Source organism: Canis aureus, chromosome 9, assembly GCF_053574225.1.
Source record: "Canis aureus isolate CA01 chromosome 9, VMU_Caureus_v.1.0, whole genome shotgun sequence".
NCBI classification, from domain to species: Eukaryota; Metazoa; Chordata; class Mammalia; order Carnivora; family Canidae; genus Canis; species Canis aureus.
In genome coordinates this window covers 21097198-21118642 of record NC_135619.1, presented here as the reverse complement: position 1 = coordinate 21118642, position 21445 = coordinate 21097198, and the positions used below count along the sequence as shown (strand labels likewise).

At 37.2% G+C, this 21445-nt stretch overlaps 1 protein-coding gene across 49 annotated transcripts in view; it reads left to right on the top strand.

Moving 5' to 3' along the window:
• Positions 1–21445, top strand: part of LOC144320501 (uncharacterized) — a 140451-nt gene that overhangs the window by 33926 nt on the left and 85080 nt on the right. For 23 of the 49 annotated variants that reach the window (XR_013386100.1, XR_013386102.1, XR_013386101.1 and 20 more), the window contains 3 exons: positions 331–400; positions 10554–10647; positions 17622–17769. Coding sequence is in view for 7 of the 49 variants with exons in the window: in XM_077909142.1 (XP_077765268.1) it covers positions 17622–17769 (148 nt within the window). In the remaining 42 variants the exon portion in view is untranslated. Of the gene's footprint in view, positions 1–330; positions 401–10528; positions 10670–11950; positions 12048–17621; positions 17770–21445 lie in introns of all 49 variants that reach the window. The other 26 variants (XR_013386113.1, XR_013386112.1, XR_013386098.1 and 23 more) reach the window with 8 other exon arrangements.

Genomic DNA, 21445 nt, shown 5'->3' with positions numbered 1-21445 from the left:
TCATTATTCATATTCTCCCAGCCTAGAGATTGTGCAGGACAGCTTATCCTTTGAGCATACAATTTCCTCATCCAATCAAGATATTTGTGGACAAAGTGTGTATCTACTAATTCACACTAATCTATACACAGTAAGCATGCTCTGCAAATACTATGTACTAGATAAGTATCTGTATGACTTAAAATGTAACCCTAGAAATGTATATTTACAGTCTTAAAACTATCATCACCTACGTAGCTAATGTAAAATGTTACTCTTTTTTTTTCAGTCTTTAGCTCATCTGTTATATGATAGCATGAAACTCTTATCAAACTTTTGTTCTTTTTTCAGTGCTATAGCAAATCACTCAGTAGATGAGCTAGGGAGTCAACTGAGCATTTGCTTGTAACAGATCCTAAAGGTAACTCAGTCATACCAATCTAACTTCAAAAATTATATATAACTTCTGTTGCATAGAGTATCTAGATCAGTTGTGCATTAGAGATTAGGTAGGGAACAGATGTCCTGTTCACCAGGGGTTAATTAAACAAGGCAATAGTTCCCACCTGCACTGAAGTATAACTGGGCTTATAGATGCTAAATTAACTGCTTCACATATTTCTAACCTGCTATGTCAGAACAAGTGGGAAAAGATATAAGCATGTCTATATACCTCTTCTCTGAGACAATTCTGTCTATATTTCTATTATAAAGTACTAAATATCTCCCCTTTAGTAATCTATTTTAAAACAAATGGAGGGAATTCCCAGGTGGCTCAGAGGTTTAGCGCCTGCCTTTGGCTCAGAGCGTGATCCTGGAGTCCTAGCATCAAGTCCCACATCAGGCTCCCTGCACGGAGCCTGCTTCTCCCTCTCTCTCTCTCTCTCTCTCTCTCTCTCAAATAAATAAATAAATAAATAAATAAATAAATAAATAAATAAATAAAATCTTTAAAAAAATTGAAACTAATAGATGGTTCTCACCATCCAAACCTAAGGGCCAAAAATAGTTACTAGATTTTGAATTATTACATCTTGAAATAAAGCTCTAGGGAAAGTAATTCATTCACCTAAATAAATTGATCATGTACCTTTTATTTTGCCAATTTTGGTAGTTTATAGCCAAATTCCCCTTACAAGATTCCAGAAGGATAAAAAAAAAAAAACAAAAAAACAAAAAACCACCCTCAGCAAGCAATGAAAGTATTAACTTACAACTTCCAGTGAATATGGTGAAACCTTAATATTCTATTATTAAACAGTATCAGAACCAAATGGAGGTATATAAATAGTTTAAAAGTATCTCAAACATCAATATTTTGTCAAAATCCCTAAATCTCTAGAATATAAAACATTTTTCAATTCACAGAAAAATATGTAGCACTAGAAATTTAACTCTTAAGTTCTTTTCAAGAAAGTTTATTGAAATCAGATTTTAGATAGTCACAGTTTGAATTCTCTGGGATTTAGAAGATAACTGAAACCTATTCATTAAAAACAAACTGTTCTAACTCTATTGCATCCCAAAGATTCAAGTTTACCAAATCACATTTACATTTAATGTAATGTAATGAAGTTTCATTTAATGTTGGCTTACTTATCCTCTAAGTGCTGTCATCTAGCTGATGCAGTTAGTGTGCACAGTAACGAGAATACCATACTTCAGATATATCATTCACAAGTAGTTCCCTTTCCTGGTCTTTGAGGTGGATATTTATCATTTTGGGGACAGGAGACACACACTCCTATCTGTATTGAATTTTCAAGTGGTTATAATATGGATAGAATACAGTATCCTACTTCTAACCATGGGAATTTAAGGGAGGAGTTCATATTTATCCCTGGGATCCAGGATACAAACATGGAAAATAGAATCAGCCAATTGAATTATCTGATATTCATCCCCAAGGCTTTAGATATTAGCGAAGGAATGTGAAGATACAGGACAAGTCAGAAATAAGTCAAGTGGAGCTGGCAATAGCTAAAGACAAGTGGGGCCTAGCCACAGAGGTCCATCAGCAGTGGACATACTCCCAAGTGTAGCATGTAACAAGACTGTTCTAGTGGCATGATATGACCCAGATTTGGCTTCTCCTGTCAATAGTCATTGCTTATTTTCTGAGTCAGGTGCTCTACCTTTCTTTAAAGTCCATGAGCTATCTAACATATTTTTAATAGGTATCCTTTCAGCCTTAAGTTATCCAGCCAACTTCTGTTACTGGGAACCAACAGTCCTTGTTGACATAGTCTTAGGGGCAGCCCGGGTAGCTCAGCAGTTTAGCACCACCTTCGGCCCAGGGCATGATCCTGGAGACCTGAGATCAAGTCCCATGTCAGGCTCCCTGTATGAAGCCTGCTTCTCCCTCTGCCTGTATCTCTTCCTCTCTCTCTCTGTGTGTCTCTCATGAATAAATAAGTAAAATCTTAAAAAAAAAAGACATAGTCTTAGAAAATGATTTTTTTAAAAAATGCTTTCATATGGTCTTTCTTGGACATTGGAATACTATGAAAGCAATCCTCACTCATCTTCATTTGGCCATGTGGGAATGACAAGCTCTGCCCCCTTGGACATGGTAGCATAAATTTTGAGTCTGGATTTCCTATTTTAAGTACTGAAATATTCTTCATTTTGTTTGTTGCTGTTTTCTAAATGTGTTTTTTATATCTTGTGTTAGAGACCCAGATTTCTTCCAATGTTTCCTACTTAATAGAAAGATACTTCTTTTTCTTCTCTAGAAATTGTGTTTCTTTGATAGTAATGAAGTTTTTACGCTGTTTCATTACTGCCTGGTTTCATTTTTCCCATGAGTATTACAACAGATTTCTGCTCAGTTGATCCTGATGATCTTTACTGCAATTCATTAATATAATGGCCACTAAAATAGCACTTCCTAAATCATATTTCATTGAAGTTTCCATAAATAAATGTAATAAATACTGAGTCAACAAAAAAATTAAACACGTTGATCTCTGCAACCCTTCTCAGAGCCTTTAAAATATCCCAATGCTTTGTGAATTTCTAAGGGAACAATACAACATAGATCATTTCCTAAGGTCTGCTTTAGGGATCTTTTTTGCCCAGAGAGACTTCTAGTATGGTTTCTCAGAGCATGCTTTAGAAATGCTGCACTGGAGAGACCTTTCTAGAATGCATATAAGATCTTATGTCCTTCCTAATTAGAATTCTTCAATGATAGATTGCTGACCTCTGCTACAGTAGATGATGAACTAAGTATAGTCCATGGGTCAAATCCATCCTTGCAATCTGTTCTTGCATAGTTTGCAAGCGAAGAATGGTTTTCCCCCCAATATTAGGAAAAATATTTTATGATGTGTAGAAATTACATAAAATTCAAGTTTCCATGTTCATAAATAGTTTGTTTTTGTTTTTTTTAGATTTTTTATTTATTCAAGAGAGACACAGAGAGAAAGAGAGGCAGAACCACAGGCAAGAGAGAGAAGCAGGCTCCATGCAGGGAGCCTGATGCAGGACTTGATCCTGGGACTCCAGGATCACACCCTGGGCTGAAGACAGGCGCTAAACAGCTGAGCCACCCAGGGATCACCATAAATACAGTTTTATTAGAATACAACCATGCTTATTCATATATTGTCTCTGGCTGCTTTCATGACACAGAGATTTATGTCCCACAGAGTCTGAAGTATTTACTACCTGACTTACTGGAGGTAAAAGTATGCTAATCCCCGTACTATAGGATCAAGTCTAAATCCCTTACTAAGCAAAAGACCCTTTCAAATCTAGCCCATGCCTACCTATCCAGACTAATCTCCCATACTCTACCACTTGTGTTTGAACTCAAGAGAACAACTTCAAATTCACTATCTTGTTTTCAAATGATTACATAGAGTGCTCTCTTTTCCCAAACACCTCTTGCCCCTCACCAAGTCACTGACATATTTCCATCCCTCAAAGTATACCAGTTTCAGATTGTGTCCTCCTACGTATGGGAATTGCCTTAATACTCATCACTACCTGTCCCTCTGATTACCATGCACTATTGTTTATCACATTGATTTTTGAATATTTAAATTAGTAACTTTTCCTCACTGAGTTGTAAGTTCCTTGAAGACATTCACCTTTGTTTCCCCCGTACCTAACAAATGATAGATGTAGAAATTATGTGTCAAAGGAAAGCGGGGAGGAGAAAGAAGGGAAAGAAGGAGGAAAGGGAAATACAAGAGGAATAAGGAGGGAGAAAAAAGAATTTTTTGCTACCACAAAAATGTTTAATTAGAGTTTAGTTCTCCAAAGTTAGTGATTAGAAAATGCAAAGGCTATTAAAAGTATTAAATATAGATTACTTAAAAATCTGTTGACAATGTACACATTTCCATGAAACATATTGAGGACCACATTTCTTTCTCCCTAAAAAATTAATAAAAGTCATAACATGTAATTTTCAAAAACTCATTTGCCTCCAATCTTAAGATCTAAAGAAGCTTTCTTCTGGGTTAACATTTAATCTGTCCCATTTATTAGTTTAGATTGGATGTAATCCTTACTTTATAGAGCTTTTAATATAGAAATTGCAATAGATTTAACCAGTTTAGCAAATTTGCAAAATGTTTTATTTTAAAAACAGATATTGGGTACTCAAAGAACAAAATTTGGGAAGTTTTTTCCTGTAACAAAAACTATTCCATTTCAAAAGATTTCTCATAGTTTGCCAACTTCAAAGCACTAGACTTTGGCTTTTCTCAAAGAAACCACTTCCCCAGATGTTTGAAGATTCTTGCATACACATTTGTGCTTTCAGAGATAAATTTATTGACTACATTTACTGGAAAAAAACAGGCCTTTCACAAAGGGAATGCAAATTTCATGCTGAAAAAATTTTACATTTCTTCTTCTAAGGAATTCTAGTATTAATTCTTTAAGTTATTGATTAAAGTGGTCAAACGTTTTAAGTTTCCAAATAGCCCTTACCTAAAAGATCATTTAGAAACAGCAGAAATGTAAACATTAGGTGAAGAATAGCAATGCCTCAAATTATGCATAGGTAGGAAGAAACTATTCAGCATTTCTGCATGACTCTTCATGGCCCACCTACTTGGTATGTATTAATCCCAGAGGCATTTTAAGACTCAAAAGCTCTTAGCTCAGTGGCAGCCTCTTTGTAATGTATTTTTCAGACCTTGAGAATGAGTAGAAATACTTGCATGCAGGTCAGAGAATAACCTAGTAATAATATACTTAATAGGGGGGAAAAAGACATTTACACATCTGGCATTTTCTCAACATATTTTCTAAACAGAAGTCTTAAATATAGTATCTCAGTTAATAATCAGATAGTTGGAAATCCCAAGTTTATTTACAAACCAAAATGTCATTTTACTAATAATGGAAGATACTAAAATGTCAAAATATTTCTTCCCACATCTTTATTAAACCTTCCTCACACTAGGAAGACCACTGGAAGTTTGCACGAGGAGGCACAAAAAAGGAAGCAAAGCAAAAAAACATATAACTTCTTCTGAGAATTACATATGTATATATAATTATTATATGTATTTACCAAATAAAAACCTTTGATAAACTAGTTTGTTATTAACTCAAACTCCTTAGCCTTTTCTCATATCATTTAGGCTTCTCATACTCAAGCTTATGGTAATAAAAGTCTATAAGACAGAATTTTCAAAGTGGTGTGGCACAGACCAACTCTTAGAGGATGCTTAATAAAGTAGGTACAGGGAGCGTAGAGTGGGTATAGGTATGTCCCTCTTTCCAGATTGGACATCTGTCCATGCTTGAGTTGAATCTTTGTCATTCTTGTTGCACATCTAGATTCCACAGCTCCTAAGAATGATAAACCACTTTTCTTTGTGGTTGTGACCAATACTATGCTTGCTGTTCCATTCATTTGTTCAATAGATGTATCTGAATCCTTTCAATAAATACTAGGCTGAATCATTTCTAAGACATGCCAGTTTTATTCCGCACAAAAGATACTTATCCAGAACCTTTAAAGAATAAGCAGATGTATCTATATTTACAACCATGTACAAGAAAGAAAGAAAAAAGCAGTTCTAGTAAATTTCTAAGAAATAGCTAATCACTTTTCTTCTACCAGTCTCCAGTTAGGCTGACAAAATAGAAAACATGGTCCACCCCACTTTTTAAAGTACTTCTTCATTAGTAATGATGGCATGGGCAACAGAGCATGTACAGTTAGATGCCAGTGGAATAATAAAAAATAATGAATCATCACTGGAACTTTGCAAAGAAACATATTTTGCAATTAAATCTCTTTTGTTGAAGAAGAACAAAACATCAGGACAAAGTTGTTCTGCTTTAGGATATATGCAAAATAGTCTTCTGTAATATAAAACCAGAACACAAATAATACATTACAAAGGAGGTATGTAAAAGACAAAATTACTTTGTATTCATATACTAATAGTTCATTTAGTTAATAAATATTAATTGGGTACTATCCTGTGCAGGCACTGTTCAAGGGAGTACAACAATTATTCTGTAATTCCCTTCCTTAAGGAGTCACAATCTAGAAAAAATGTGGTACAGAGTTATGAATAAACATCATTAATAATAAGAAAAGGAAAGGAGTATCAGAGAATAAAGGTAAAAATGGAAGAAAAGTCTAAGTAATGCCTTGTAATGCAAACGTGACAAATCTCAAGGCTTACGAATTGAATTCGAGAGGCAGAGGGAGACAGATTCTTCCCTCTTACTATTCTGTCACTTTCTCAAATTTGTTTAATCCTCTATAGAAAGCCTAGACAAATTTAATCCATCTACACTTGCTGTAGACAGACAATATGATTTCTAGCAGTATATTCAAATATAATAAAAAATTCACCGACAAGGAAAACCAACAGTTTGTCATAAAAAGATTTTACTTTTACTTGAAAAAAATTTCAGTAAAATGAACTCACTGAGAACTCTCAATCACCAAGATGGTTTGATTAACAAGCTTAAATTCACATATTGTACACTCGCTCTAACTTTTGAAAAGAAGTTCCTGTTGAAACAAGATATTTGCAAATGACATATCTGATAAAGAGTTAGCATTGAAAATATAGAGAGAATAGATACAACACTCAAAAAGTAATCCAATTAAAAATGGGCAGAATACAGAAACAGACATTCTTCCAAAGACAACATACAGATAGCCAACAGACACATGAAACGATGCCCAACATCACTTATAAGGGAAATGCAAACCAAAATCACAATGACCTCACATGTGTCAGAATGGCTAAAATCAAAACATAAGAAACAATAAGTGTTGGCAAAGATTTGGAGAAAAAAGAATCCTCTTGCACTGTTGGTGGGAATGCAAACTGGTGCCACCACTATGGAAAACAGTATGGTGGGCAGCCCCAGTGGCTCAGCAGTTTAGCGCTACCTTCAGCCTGGGGTGTGATCCTGGGGACCCAGGATCGAGTCCCACATCAGGCTCCCTGCAGGGGGCCTGCTTCGCCCTCTGCCTGTGTCTCTGCCTCTCTGTGTGTGTGTGTGTGTGTCTGTCATGAATAAATAAAATCTTTAAAAAACAAAAAAAAGAAAACAGTATGGAGGTTCCTCGATGTAAGTGATGAATTGCTGAATTCTCCAGGAATCAATATCACATTGTATGTTAACTAACAAAATCTAAACTAAAAAAAAAATAATAAAAATAGAACTACCCTAAGATCCAGTAATCACATTGCTGGATATTTACCCAAATAATACAAAAACACTAATTTGAAAGGCTATATGCATCCCTATGTTTACTATAGCATTATTTACAAAAGGCAAATTATGGAAGCAACCTGAGTGTCCATTGATAGATGGATGTATAGACAGACAGGTAGATAGATATATATAGGTATATACACACATACATACAATGGAGCATTATTCAGCCATAAAGAATAAAATCTTGCCATTTGCAATGACATGGGTAGAGCTAGAAAGTATGATGCTAAGTGAAATAACTCAGAGAAAGACAAATGCCATATGATTTCACCCATATGTGGAATTTAAGAAACAAAACAAACAAGCAAAGGGGGAAAAAAGAGACAAACCAAGAAGCAGACTCTTAACTGTAGAGAACAAACTGATGTTACCAGAGGGGAGGTTGGGGGGAGCGGATATGTGAAATAAATGATACGGATTAAAGAGTACACTTGTTAATACCACCTCACACCTGTCAGAATAGCTAAAATTAACAGCACAGGAAACAACAGATGTTGGCAAGGATGTTGAGAAAGAGGAACCCTCTAACCCTGCTGGTGAGAATGCAAACTGGTGCAACCACTCTGGAAAATAGTGTGGAACCTCCTCAAAAAGTTACAAATACAACCACCCTATGACCCAGCAATTGCACTACTAGTTATTTACCCAAAGGATACAAGACTACAGATTTGAAGGGGTATATGCACACCCAGTATTTACAGCAGCATTATCAACAATAGTCAAACTACAGAAAAAGCCCAAATGTTCACTGACTGATGAATGGATAAAGATGCAGTATTTACGTGTGTGTGAGTGCCATCAAAACAAATGAAACCTTGCCATTTGCAATAATGAGGATGGAGGTAGAGAGAATTATGCTAAGTGAAATAAGTCAGTCAGAGAAAGACAAATACCATATGATTCTACTCATATGTGCAATTTAAGAAACAAAATCAATGGACATAGGAAAAGAGAAAAAAAGAGAAAAGCAAATCATAAGGAACTTAATGATAGACAGCAAACAGGTTGATGGGGGGAGGTTGTAGGGGATGGGCTAAATGAGTGAGGAGTATTAAGGAGGACACTTATTGTGATGAGCACTGAGTGTTGTATAGAAGTATCACTAAATTCTACTCCCAAAACCAATATTATACTATATGTTAACTAACTAGAATTTAAATAAAAATTTGAGAAAAATACATTTTATAGAGAAAATAAGCACACTTACCATGATTCTGGAGTAATATATAGAATTGTGGAATCACTATATTGCACACCTGAAACTCATAAGCACTATGCTATTTATACTGGAATTAGAATAAAAAACTTAAAAAATAAGTTCCTGTTCAGCATATAGTTAAATGTAATCATCAACTGAGACCTAATAATGCACAAAGAAGCTGTTTTCAGGCTAGGACAGACATACCTGATTTAGATTTAAATTCTTTGTGAGGCTTGTTTCCAACATCAACTTATCTTAACCAGAATTCATTCTATCTTTCAAGGAACTATAGAAGATGCTTCTACCTAAATCCCTACACCCAAAGAATCAACTTATCACACCATGTATTTATGGCATATTGATAGTGCCATACAATTGTGACTTATCTTTCAAAAGCTTATTTCTTTAAAATATGGTTTATCTCCATAGAGACTTCCAAAGTCATTAAAGCATTCCTCAACAGTCAGGACAGAATTAAGCTACAAAATATCTAGGACTGTGTGTACTTCACAGAAAATACTATTCTATTTCTGGCTAGAAACCTCTGCCACAGGGAGAATTGGGCTGAGCAAAGCATTTGGGCCACAAGCAGAGGTCTATTAGCTTGTTTGTTGAGTGGGAAGGAAAGTTTCTCTAGTGGGTGTCATCTTCAAATTCACCAGATTCAAATGCTCATTTGCAAACATTTGGAATTTGGAATCTAAAGTCTCTCTCCCTATAGTACTGCCTTTTGACTAAGAGTAAAATCAATCACTGGAAAGAGTACCTACATAATAGAGCAGCACTCTATGCAATGCTTCAATCATTCAATAGCTCCCTGCTGGAGATGTGGGAATCCAAAGATGCCCAATTAGTGCCCTTTTCCCTGAGTTCTGAACCAGTTGAAAAATAAGGGATGTATAAGGCAAACAGGAGTCCAAAATACTATCCCTGTCATAGGTGAAGGCAGAACTGGAAGATACAGCTTAATGTGAGAACTGACCAGGCCTGAAAACCCTCTGCACTCCAAATTCAGCCCTAGAGAGACTACCCATAGGAAAGTTTGAGTCTGTAGAGCAAAATATTTGCACAAGTCACCATTTTCTCTCTTCCAATGTGAAGAGGAGTTTTTAAAAAAATTCCTTTCATTTAGGCCTATTGATAGGTTCACTTGGGCAATTGATAAATTTGAATCAATGCAGTTTCCTGTCAGCCAGAAAATTAAATCAACCATGACTAGAAAGAGCAAAGAGTTGAGTAAAAGACATGGCATGTTTAGGGAAAACTCCTCCACAGAGAGACCAGAAAAGTAAAATAGTACCTTACATAATTCACAATAATCAATACACTCTGGGTTTACATCTTGCAAGGTGGATCCCTTGATTCTACAATACTACCTACACAGGCTTTACTAGAGAAACTTAGAAAGGTCAAAAAAAAAAAAAAAAAAAAAGAGAGAGAGAGAGAGAGAGAGAGAAGACCCCAGTCTCTCATCCTACCATCATCCCTCAGAAAAGTGAGCAAGAATCAGTATGTTCTGCTGCACATGCAGAATGCATTCATGTTCCAGGGGAAGGATTCACACACCCCACCCCACCATCTGTTTTTTGGGGGGAGGAAATATAGTTAACAATGTTCCATTAATTTCAGATGCAATTTATCTCCCTTCTTCTAGAGCAAATATTAAAACAATCTTCTGAAGTATCATCTATTTAACAAGAGTTGCCTGAGGAAAGTAGGCTGCCCACCCCTGGAGACCCTATCTTCAGGTATAGACCCTATTGACAAAAGGTAACCAACGGGCCCATTAGCTATTAAGTTTAGGTGTATCCCCTCCTGCTGGGTGATGGAAGAATCTGGCTCATTATCCAAATTGCCCAAAGTGAATTCACAAGGTCATTAAGAATTCCACTGTCTATTGAGGATACCTGGGTGGCTCAGAGGTTGAGCATCTGCCTTTGTTCAGGGTGTGATCCCAGGATCCTTGGATGAGTCCCTCATCAGGTTCCCTGCAGGGAGCCTGCTTCTCTCTCTGGCTGTGTCACTCATGAGTAAATAAATAAAATCCAAAAAAAAAAAAAAAAAATCCACTGGTTGTATCACAATTTCCCTTATTTAAGGAGTATATGTAAAAGATATAAAGTTATCAAGTTTTCCTCCAATAATTTCCAGATGTTCTGGAATAGAGGCAAGTTAATGTGAATGTTTAAAATATACTTGATGGAACAGCATTTAATAGGAAGAGTTACTCCTTTAACAATGACAGAACAGAAGGCATTATCTTTCCTATCAGTAGAAACTGGTTTCTGAGGAGTTTTTCACAAGAAGTTTCTTCAGGTATGTAGAACAGTTCAACAACAATGAATTGAAAGAGTCAACTCAGTTGTAACTGAATCAGTTGATAACTTACTGAGGAAAAATGAAATAGTATGAAAGTACTGAAAGGCAAGGAAAGCTTGAAATGGGGAGATCTTGACCCTTTCAAGACAATCTGATCCTTCAATGAAAAGATAAAAAGTTAGCACCTCTTCAAATAAATTAAGTTCTCATAGGTGGTCTAAAAGAGATGTGTTACAAAAACAATACATAGATGCTAGAAGAGAAATTTCCCATCACTGAATGGTGGACACTCACTGACTAACAATGAATTCTCATTATTACTGCTCAGTGAAAATAGGTTTTAATAGCATAATAACCTCTTCAATTAATTCTGCAATCATTTATCGCAGCGTAACAGCTGTCAAAGCAGGTTAACAGTTTAGTAAAATGCAATACTCATTCATTCACTTTCACACAATAGCGAGCTGCTTACACTCTTATATAATCATAGTAACGCCATTCATACATCCTTCACTGATATCCATTCAATTATGCAAACCAGAAGACCACAGAGCAGGGTGGCTCAGAAAGGCCAGTTCCACAGAGAGAAATTAAAAAGCAACTTTTGTTATCACTCTACTACTCCTTGTTTTTAACTTACCCATTTTTTTTCTTCTTTTCATCCTACTTTTATTGCCATCCATTTTCCTCCGCTTTGTTTTCTTCTCCCTCTTACCTATTCATTATTACCAGTCAAGGATTCCAGAAGTATTGCCTGTGTAATATGGTGGATTAGTAAAAAAAAAAAAAAAAAAGGCTGATAGTGTCAACACTTCCATCATTGTAACAGGTAAGAAGGCATATTGAGGAGGGAATACATGGAACCTTCCCCCAACGGGAAGATATGGAAAAGAAGCCTCAGATGGGTGGCAGAAGGCATTGGGTACAGTGATGGGACTCTCCACTTTTTAGCACAGCTAAAAAGAATGGGGAAAATCAGCAAAACTTAGCAGGCTAGTGATGCATAAAATAGCCCCAGCCCTAATGCAGGTCAAGCAAAATTTGTTTAGTGGTCTTCCCTTGCTTAAAGAAAACAAAAGGGCAGCCCGGTGGCTCAGAGGTTTAGCGCCACCTTCAGCCCGGGTGTGATCCTGGAGACCCGGGATCAAGTCCCACATCAGGGTCCCTGCATGGAGCCTGCTTCTCCCTCTGCCTGTGTCTCTGCCTCTCTCTCTCTCACTGTGTGCCTATCATAAATAAATAAAAATTTAAAAAATAAAAAAAATTTTAAAAACATGAATAATGTAATAATTCTTAAGGAATTATGAATAAAGTTTATATTTCTCATTTCAAAGATAGTCATTAGTACTAAAGACATTGCTAAGTACTTTCTTGGGTCATTAGTATTATATGGTCAATCATCTCTGGCCTGATGTTTAACTCATGACAATTAAAAACATCATATAGTTTCTAACCATAAATGTTACCAGTTCATACCAGAAGATAAAATTAGGAGCCTATACAATGCCCATAGTAGGATTTTATGGCATTACAAGTGTTGATACCAACAGCCTGAATTCAGTAGTGTCCAAACATGGAATGGTTGCATTATCTTTAAAAACCACCCTTTTGTGGCAGCCTGGGTGGCTCAGCGGTTTGGGCCCACCTTCAGTATAGGGCGTGATCCTGGGGACCCAGGATGGAGTCCCTCATCAGGCTCCCTGCATGGAGCCTGCTTCTGTCTCTGTCTTCTCTCTGTGTGTCTCTCATGAATAAATAAATCTTAAAAAAAAAAAAAACAAAAAAACAAAACACCCTTTTGAATCTCCTTTTCCTACCTCTTAACAAAAATCTGAGCCAGAGTCTCCAAGTTTCAAACTTGCCCAATTTTAAGACTTCAATGAACACTCCTCTCTCCTAACTAAGGCTGCTTATACTTTCTCCTTCCCTTTTCTAGTTCTAGCTTTTGCTTAGTTGAAGCAGAAAGTAGAGCTTGGAGATAAATGCCTAAAACATTGTTACCTACCCCAGGCAACTGCAGTTTACTCTCAGCAGAAAACATACTCTGTGGTAGGCACTGAACCACTTGCTTTATTAAGGGGAGAGAGCACAGGTGAAATCTATTGGTGGCTCTTTGAGGCTACCTCCCCACTGCATAGCCTTCTGATGTGAAACATCGGCTCTGACTCACGGCTTTCAAACTCTGCCTCAAATGCCATCAACCGCAATCAGGTACAGTGGTTCCTTTGCATCAGCAGCCCCATGTAAAATTCCACCTCCTTGTGCCTTAAACAATGCATGCACAAGCTCTCTTCCTTGCAGTTGCTCTCACTGCAGTTTGCCTCACCATTTACATAACTGTGAAGGAGATCTGCAAAGCTGCCATAGGACCAGACATCTAGCCAGGATTGAGATACCAATGGCATCCTCTTCCAGGCACCCTCAATTCCTGTGAGGCATTTTCTTTACCACCACTTTCTCAGTTTGTGATGGGATTGCTATCAGGAGTGAAAAGCAGAGTATCAGTATTATCAGTATCAGTGATTAGAATCAGAATCAGTATCATATCAGAAAAGTAGTATTATCAGGCTTAGTACTCCTTGCCTGATCAAGAACTCAAAAACACATTGAATATCCTTGAAGCCCAAAACTTTTGCTGATATCCACTGAGGGTGATGGTCAGAGTAGCAGAGCTAATTCAGCTGTCTCTTTTCATGGGATTTGTTTTCCCTTTTTATTGAGGTATAATTAGCATATAACATTATATTAGTTTCAGGTATACAACATAATAATTCAACGCTTGTATATATTCTGAAATGATCACCACAGGCTAGTTAACATTCATCACCGTACAGTTAAAATCACTTTTTTCTTGGGGCTCCTAGGTGGTTCAGCTGGCTAAGTGGCCGACTCTTGATTTCAGCTCAGATCACCATCTCAGGGTCCTGGGAATCTAGTGCCCCACCCATTTGGTTGGGCTCTGTGTTCAGTGGGGAGTCTGCCTCAGGATTCTCTCTCTCCTATCATCCCTAGCCCTGCTTGCTCCTGCTCTCTCTCTAAAATAAATAAATAAATCTTTAAAAAATTTCCTTGTGATAAGAACTTTTAAGATCTACTCTTTAAGCAACTTTCAAATTTGCGATGCAGTATTATTAACTATAGTCACTGTGCTGTACATTACATCCCCATGACATTTATTTTAAAACTAGAAGTTTGTACCTTTTGACCTCCTTCATCTATTTTATGTGATTTCATGTAATTTAAAATTATTTTTTTGTATCTTTAAATTTTTTTTTTTTAGTCTATGCTATCTCTTAATACAATACAAAGGACAGATCTCAGGTCTCTGTGTAGAATATAGAAGCATTCATTTTTTTTCCATTGTGGAGTTTCACCAAAAATTCCAAAATAGGAAAAGTCTTACTCACCCTCCTGTTACACACTGTTAACCAAAATTTGAGGAAGATAAAAAATTTTTTCAAGCGGCACTAATCCCAGAATTACTATTTTCCTTTATAAAACCAGAGAGATTTATAAAACAATTTCACTGCTACACTGAAAGAGACATTTCTAGAGGCCATTTGCAGTTAGGAGTCAGTTCGGTGAAGAGCTATACCTTCATCTTTTCCATTTTGTTCAAGTCTTTGTAAAAGCAAATGAAAATGATTATGTGACTATAGAATCAGCCTCTTCTTTGGGAGGAAAAACATGAAACCAAACTAGTAACTCTTCTTTGAGAAATCTTTGTATTCATTAGATCTGCAATAGTGTTGTTCTGGCTCTCGATTTGTATTCTTATTTCAGCAACCTCTCTTTTCACCTCTTTCTGTTCCTTAATCATCTTATCTCTGAGCCCTGCTTCCAATTAATTCCTATTTTCAGTAAGTTTCTCTACATTGTAAATCAACAGGAATGTGCTATCTGGGCAACATTTTCTTTTAGACTGGGTCCTTTCTGCGTTTTGTATATTAGTTTCCTTCTCTCTTTCCTCTTGTTATATATGTAGAGATTTTTGTATGTTTGTTTTTGGTTGTTTGCCATAGTTAAAACCCTTTTTTGTTGTTTGTTTTATTTTGATTTTGCTTAATGTGAGAAGCTCTTTCCAGATCAGATTTGCTCTAACATTATGTGTGTGAAAACTGTCCTGATTTCTCTTCTACCAAATCTGGGATAGTATATTTTGCAGGCACCATCCACTTCTCTACTGCCTAAAATCATGGAACTAGAGGAGGAGTTGTCTTGACCAGGACCAAGTGCAATCCCTGCTGGGAGACTGCAGGCTCTGATCACACTGATATCTAGTACCAGGGCTCAGTTCACCTACCCAAGGGTTTCTCCCTTTCCTGAGGTTCAGGCTTGTTACTCCAACTCAGCACAACTCTCCCAATGGAAAGACCTACAGCTATCCCTGCCTCTGTAGATATACTAAAATGCTGTGTAAGGGCTTCTACTTTCAAGGATTTTTTTCTGCACTTCCCCTGGAGAGATCTTGAGAGTAACTATTTCAGATATGCCACCCCTAATACAGAACTTCTTTTCTGGTGCCAAACTTCTGGCCCTTCTCTATCGACAGTTGCAAAATCTTGACCTCCATTATACTTCATTCTCACCCTAGATTCCAGGACCAATTTTAGGAGAGTGGAGAAAGTAAAAGGATTCAAAAATACATTAAAAGCCTCTGCCAAGTGCTTTGTACATTAGCTAATTTGATTTTCACAATACTCCTTTTCTTTGTACTGAGAAAATGGGAAATTTAAGAAAGTTTTATAATTTGCCAGAATGAGAGAGAGGGAGAAATAGAATTTTATCCTTGGCCTAACCAACTTCAAAACCATGTTCTATTATACCCAATGGCATACTGATAAATGTTTAACAATGAATCAGAGGGTGGGGCAGGAGGTAGGGGGCCTGATTTGTGACATTTGCAATTCCATGGTGTAAATACTCCCACTATGATCAACCACAGGCTAATTGTAGCATAGACAAGACTGGCTGTAATATCATATTAACATCTATCTATTTTTAGCAATGAAATAATGTTGATTATGAGCCAGTTCATTTTATACACTAGCCTGACAGATTATCAGTATGTAATGTATACCAAAATACCAAGAAAAAGTTTGAGATGTGAAAACTTATACAGTAGGTTTTTTTTAATGTTTAATCATAAAGGATTAAAATATTCCAACAGGTTCTACTCCAATCATTCATAAATAACATTAATAAATAACAATGCTTACAGGGCTCCTCTCTGAACCCTCTTTATGAAATGACAAACATGCTTGTTTGCAAACAATGAACACAATCTCTAAAAAAAAGCATATTCATAAGACAATAGTTTGGACTGTCATAAACACATACATAAGTATAACTCACATTCCATAATAAAGATCTGATACCAAGATCCAAATGTATTATGGAATTGAGGCCTGAACAACATCCCTCCTAAAAGCCCTAGACATCTTTCCTCCATTGCATATTGTCATGATACCCCAAGTTAGTGGCACCATTAAGCACCCCAGATAGTACCAGCTCATGAATGTCACCCCATAGTCACTCCACAACCATACTCACAAGTGCAGGAAGTTGTCAGCAGACTCAGACTCCACCAGTTACCTGCTGCTGGCTCAGGAAGTCAATGACAAGGAATAGAAACTCCCCCATCTTTAATAATATTACCATAAAAGTTCAGTATAGCAACACTTGTGTAATTTCCCATGATGGTCCCTCTATGAAATTTGACCTGTGACTTGGTTATTTAGATACAAACGCTTAATGCTTTGTCTGATCCCTTGCTGCTGTCTAATCCCTTGCTGCTCCTCCTTCCTTTTCTACCTTTTGGTCATTTTATTGACATCATTTGCATTTTCCACAGCAGGTAGAAGAAAATACATGTAGTAAAATGTTAGCAAATACATTCAACAAAATATAAGGCAAATATTTCTACTGAGAAAATTAAAATAATTGGCTAACATAAGATTTGTGATTGGATTAATAATTTGAATATTCTAAGGAATCTCTCTCTTGAAAACCTGAATAAAAAGGACTAACTATACATATTGCATATTTTCAAAAGTGTAAGTCTCTAAATAAAAAGAAATCTAAGCATGGACATTGCATAGCTATTGTCATAAAAAATTCAATCTTATACTCAACGATTCTAATTCTCTAAAAACGTGCACCATGGAAGTAGGTATAATGATTTCATTTGACTATAAATACGATATATAAATTTTGAATACCCAGAACTTCAGATTTCTATAATTTTTCAGAGAGATCACTATAAAAATGTAAAATCAGGATAAGAAGAACCAGTCTAGTTTTTATTTCCTCTTGAAAACAAACAAAAGTCTTAAGGCAGACACAGAAAATAACTAAGAGAAATTACCTTGGACACATCTCCTTCCTCTCTCTTCACTCACAGCTTACTTAAAATGCAAACCAACTTGCCACAGTCCTGACCTACTCGCTCCAATTTCTGAATGTCAAACACTTAGAGCAATTGTTGGCTGTCAGAGTATGAAGTCTGTGGAAGCAGAGAAACTGGACATTTGGCATTTCAGCATTCTGAAGTAAGTGATTTAATTATTTAATTAGCAGAAGAGAAAAGCATTTACACAAAGATCCAGGCATATACTCTGTCATCAAAAATGTCTCTGAAATGGTAAAACACATATTAGAGAACTGGGAAAAGGGATATTATTGTATAAAACAGTATGAGTGTAAATTAACTCTTACATGTCAATGATAAACAGAAACCTAAAGTATAAAATGATTTCATTGTTAAGATCCACAAAACTGCTATTTGCCACAGAATACTTTTTATATATTTCTTACGAAGCTATTGAAAGTTTATATTTTATATTGCTCCAAACTAAAAAGCAATCTGTTTGATCTTGTTTTTAATATTTATGTAATTAAAATGCATCTATTTCTCTCATTACTTTTCAAACGCTCATTAAATGACTTCTTTTATCATTTATCACTACCATACAGTTCTTCACAGTCTTCAATACAAAAACAATGGCAAATTCAAATATTAATTGGGGAAAATGTCCACTTACATTTTTCCTTGAATATCATTTCATCTGGTCTTATTTCAATTTAAAAAAATGACCTGAACAATACCTATCAATAGCATTGTATGATTGGTCAGCATTTCCCAAATTTCCTTGGAAGCCCAGATCTAAGGATCTCTTATTCAATAAATTTTTGTTTTTATTTCTGCCTTTCTAGTGTACTTTTTATTTTAGTATGTCAAATGTTCAAGAAAATACATGAATCAAAAATATATTGTTCAATGACCTTTCACAAACTGAAACCAATACCCAGATCAAAATATCATTAGCATCCAGAAGCTTCTTTGAACCCCTTCCAGAGTAACCACTGTTCTGAAATCTAACAGCATAGATTAGTTTGCGGGTTTAAAAACTTTATCATCCAGCGGCGGGTCAAGATGATGGAGGAGTAGGGTCCCTAAGTCACCTGTCCCCTACAACTTACCTAGATAACTTTCAAATCATCCTGAAAACCTATTAATTCGGCCTGAGATTTAAAGAGAGAACAGCTGGAACACTACAGAGAGAAGAGTTTGAGCTTCTAACAAGGTAGGAAGATGGGGAAAAAAAAATAATAAATTAAGAGTCAAGTGGGGGAGAGGCTCCTGTGAGGAGCCAAGACTAAAGTGTGGCAGCGAGAGACTTGGGGACAGGGAAGCCCAGTCCCGGAGAAGCAAGAATCTTAAAAATCCGCACCGGATCCTTCCTGGAGGGAAAGGTACTCGCAGGGAACTTGGGCAGGATCCCAGGAGGGGCAGTGGAGCCTCCAGGTTCCCGGGGTCACTAACAAAGAAAGTGCACCCACACCGCAGGCCAAGCTGTGTAAAGGGCTGGAGCAAGCCCAGTGGGGCCTCGGGGAGAAGCTCAGGTCGCGGCTCCGGGCAGAGGGGGCTGCATGGCCCCAGGATCATGATTCCAGTGGCGCAGGCCCCGGATCCCAGGGTGCTGGGGACACAGCACAGGATCCTGTGCTCGCCCCGGGACAGGTGGAGGCGGGGAGGGCACAGGACAGCGAGGACGCTCCTGCAACCGGGTGCCCCTGAGCTGTGCAGATCAACGCCCCTCCAGCCCCAGAGCATCCAGGCCAGTGTGGATTGGGAGACTGCAGTAGTTACTGAGGGAGCTAACTCCAAGGCTGAGAGCTGGCCGCTGGCCAGTGTGATTGTTCTTTCTGGTGTCACCATATGCCTGGGATGGAGCGGGGCCACGAGGGAACAGAGCTCTCACAAAGCAAACAGCTCCCACTGAGCCGTGCATTTGGCAGGGGGCGGGAAGCTCCCCCAGGTGCTCACACCTGAGAATCAGCACACCAGGCCCCTCCCCAGAAGACCAGCTGGAAGGACAGAAAAGCAAGTTCTTCACTGCCCAGCACTGGAGAGCTCCAGGGGAAATTGATGGATTTTGAGCATATAGAAACAGAAGATACCCCCCTTGTTTTTGTTTGTTTGTTTTTTCTTTTTTTTTCTTCCTTTTTCCAGTACAACTCGTTTTTAGCCACTCTGCACTGAGTGAAATTGCTAGAAAGAAATCCCCAAAAAAGAAAGAATCAGAAACAGTACTCTCTCCCACAAAGTTACAGAATTTGGATTACAATTTGATGTCAGAAAGCCAATTCAGAAGCACAATTATAAAGCTACTGGTGGCTCTGGAAAAAAGCATAAAGGATTCAAGAGACTTCATGACTGCAAAATTTAGATCTAATCTGGCCGAAATTAAAAATCAACGAGATGCAATCCAAACTGGAGGTCCTAACAATGAGGGTTAATGAGGTATAAGAAAGAGTGAGTGACATAGAAGACAAGTTGATGGAAAGGAAGGAAGCTGAGGAAAAAGAGAAAAACAATTAAAAGACCATGAGGAAAGGTTAAGAGAAATAAATGACAGCCTCAGAAGGAAAAATCTACATTTAATTGGGGTTCCAGAGGGCACCAAAAGGAACAGAGGACCAGAAAGTGTATTTGAACAAATCATACCTGAGAACTTCCCTAACTTGGGGAGGAAAACAGACATTCAGATCCAGGAGATAGAGAGATTCCCCCTAAAGTCAATAAAAACTGTTCAACACCTCAACATTTAATGGTGAAACTTGCAAATTCCAAAGATAAAGAGAAAATCCTTAAAGAAGCAAGAGATAAGAGATCCCTAACATATATGGGGGGAAATATTAGATTAACAGCAGACTTCCCCACAGAGACCTGGCAGGCCAGAAAGGGTGGCAGGATATAGTCAGGGTCCTAAATGAGAAGAGCCTACAGCCAAGAATACTTTATCCAGCAAGGCTCTCATTCAGAATAGAAGGTGAGATAAAGAGCTTCCAAAATAGGCAGAAACTGAAAGAATATATGACCACCAAACCAGCTCTGCAAGAAATATTAAGGGAAACTCTGTAAAAGAAAGAGAAAGTCCAAAGAAATGATCCACAAAAACAGGGACTGAATAGGTATTATGATGACACTAAATTCATATCTTTCAATAGTAACTCTGAACGTGGTCTAAATGATCCCATCAAAAGACACAGGGTTTCAGACTGGATAAAAAAGCAGGACCCATCTATTTGCTGTCTACAAGAGACTCATTTTAGACAGAAGGACACCTACCGCCTGAAAATAAAAGGTTGGAGAACCATTTACCAATCAAATGGTCCTCAAAAGAAAGCAGGGTAGCAATCCTCATATCAGATAAATTAAAGTTTATCCCAAAGACTGTAGTGAGAGATGAAGAAGGACACTATATCATACTTAAAGGATCTATCCAACAAGAGGACCTAACAATCATGAATATTTATGCCCCTAATATGGGAGCTGCCAAGTATATCAATCAATTCATAACCAAAGTTATGGCATACTTAGATAGTAATACACTTATACTGGGAGATTTCAATACGGTGCTTTCTACAAATGACACATATTCTAAACACATCTCCAAAGAAATAAGAACTTTAAATGATACACGGGACAAGATGGATTTCACAGATATTTACAGAACTTTACATCCAAACGCAACTGAATACACATTCTTCTCAAGTGCACATGGAACTTTCTCCAGCATAGACCACATACTGGGTCACAAATCAGGTCTTAACCGATACCAAAAGATTGGGATTGTCCCCTGCATATTTTCAGACCATAATACTTTGAAACTAGAACTCAATCACAAGAAGAAATTTGGAAAAAATTCAAACACGTGGAGG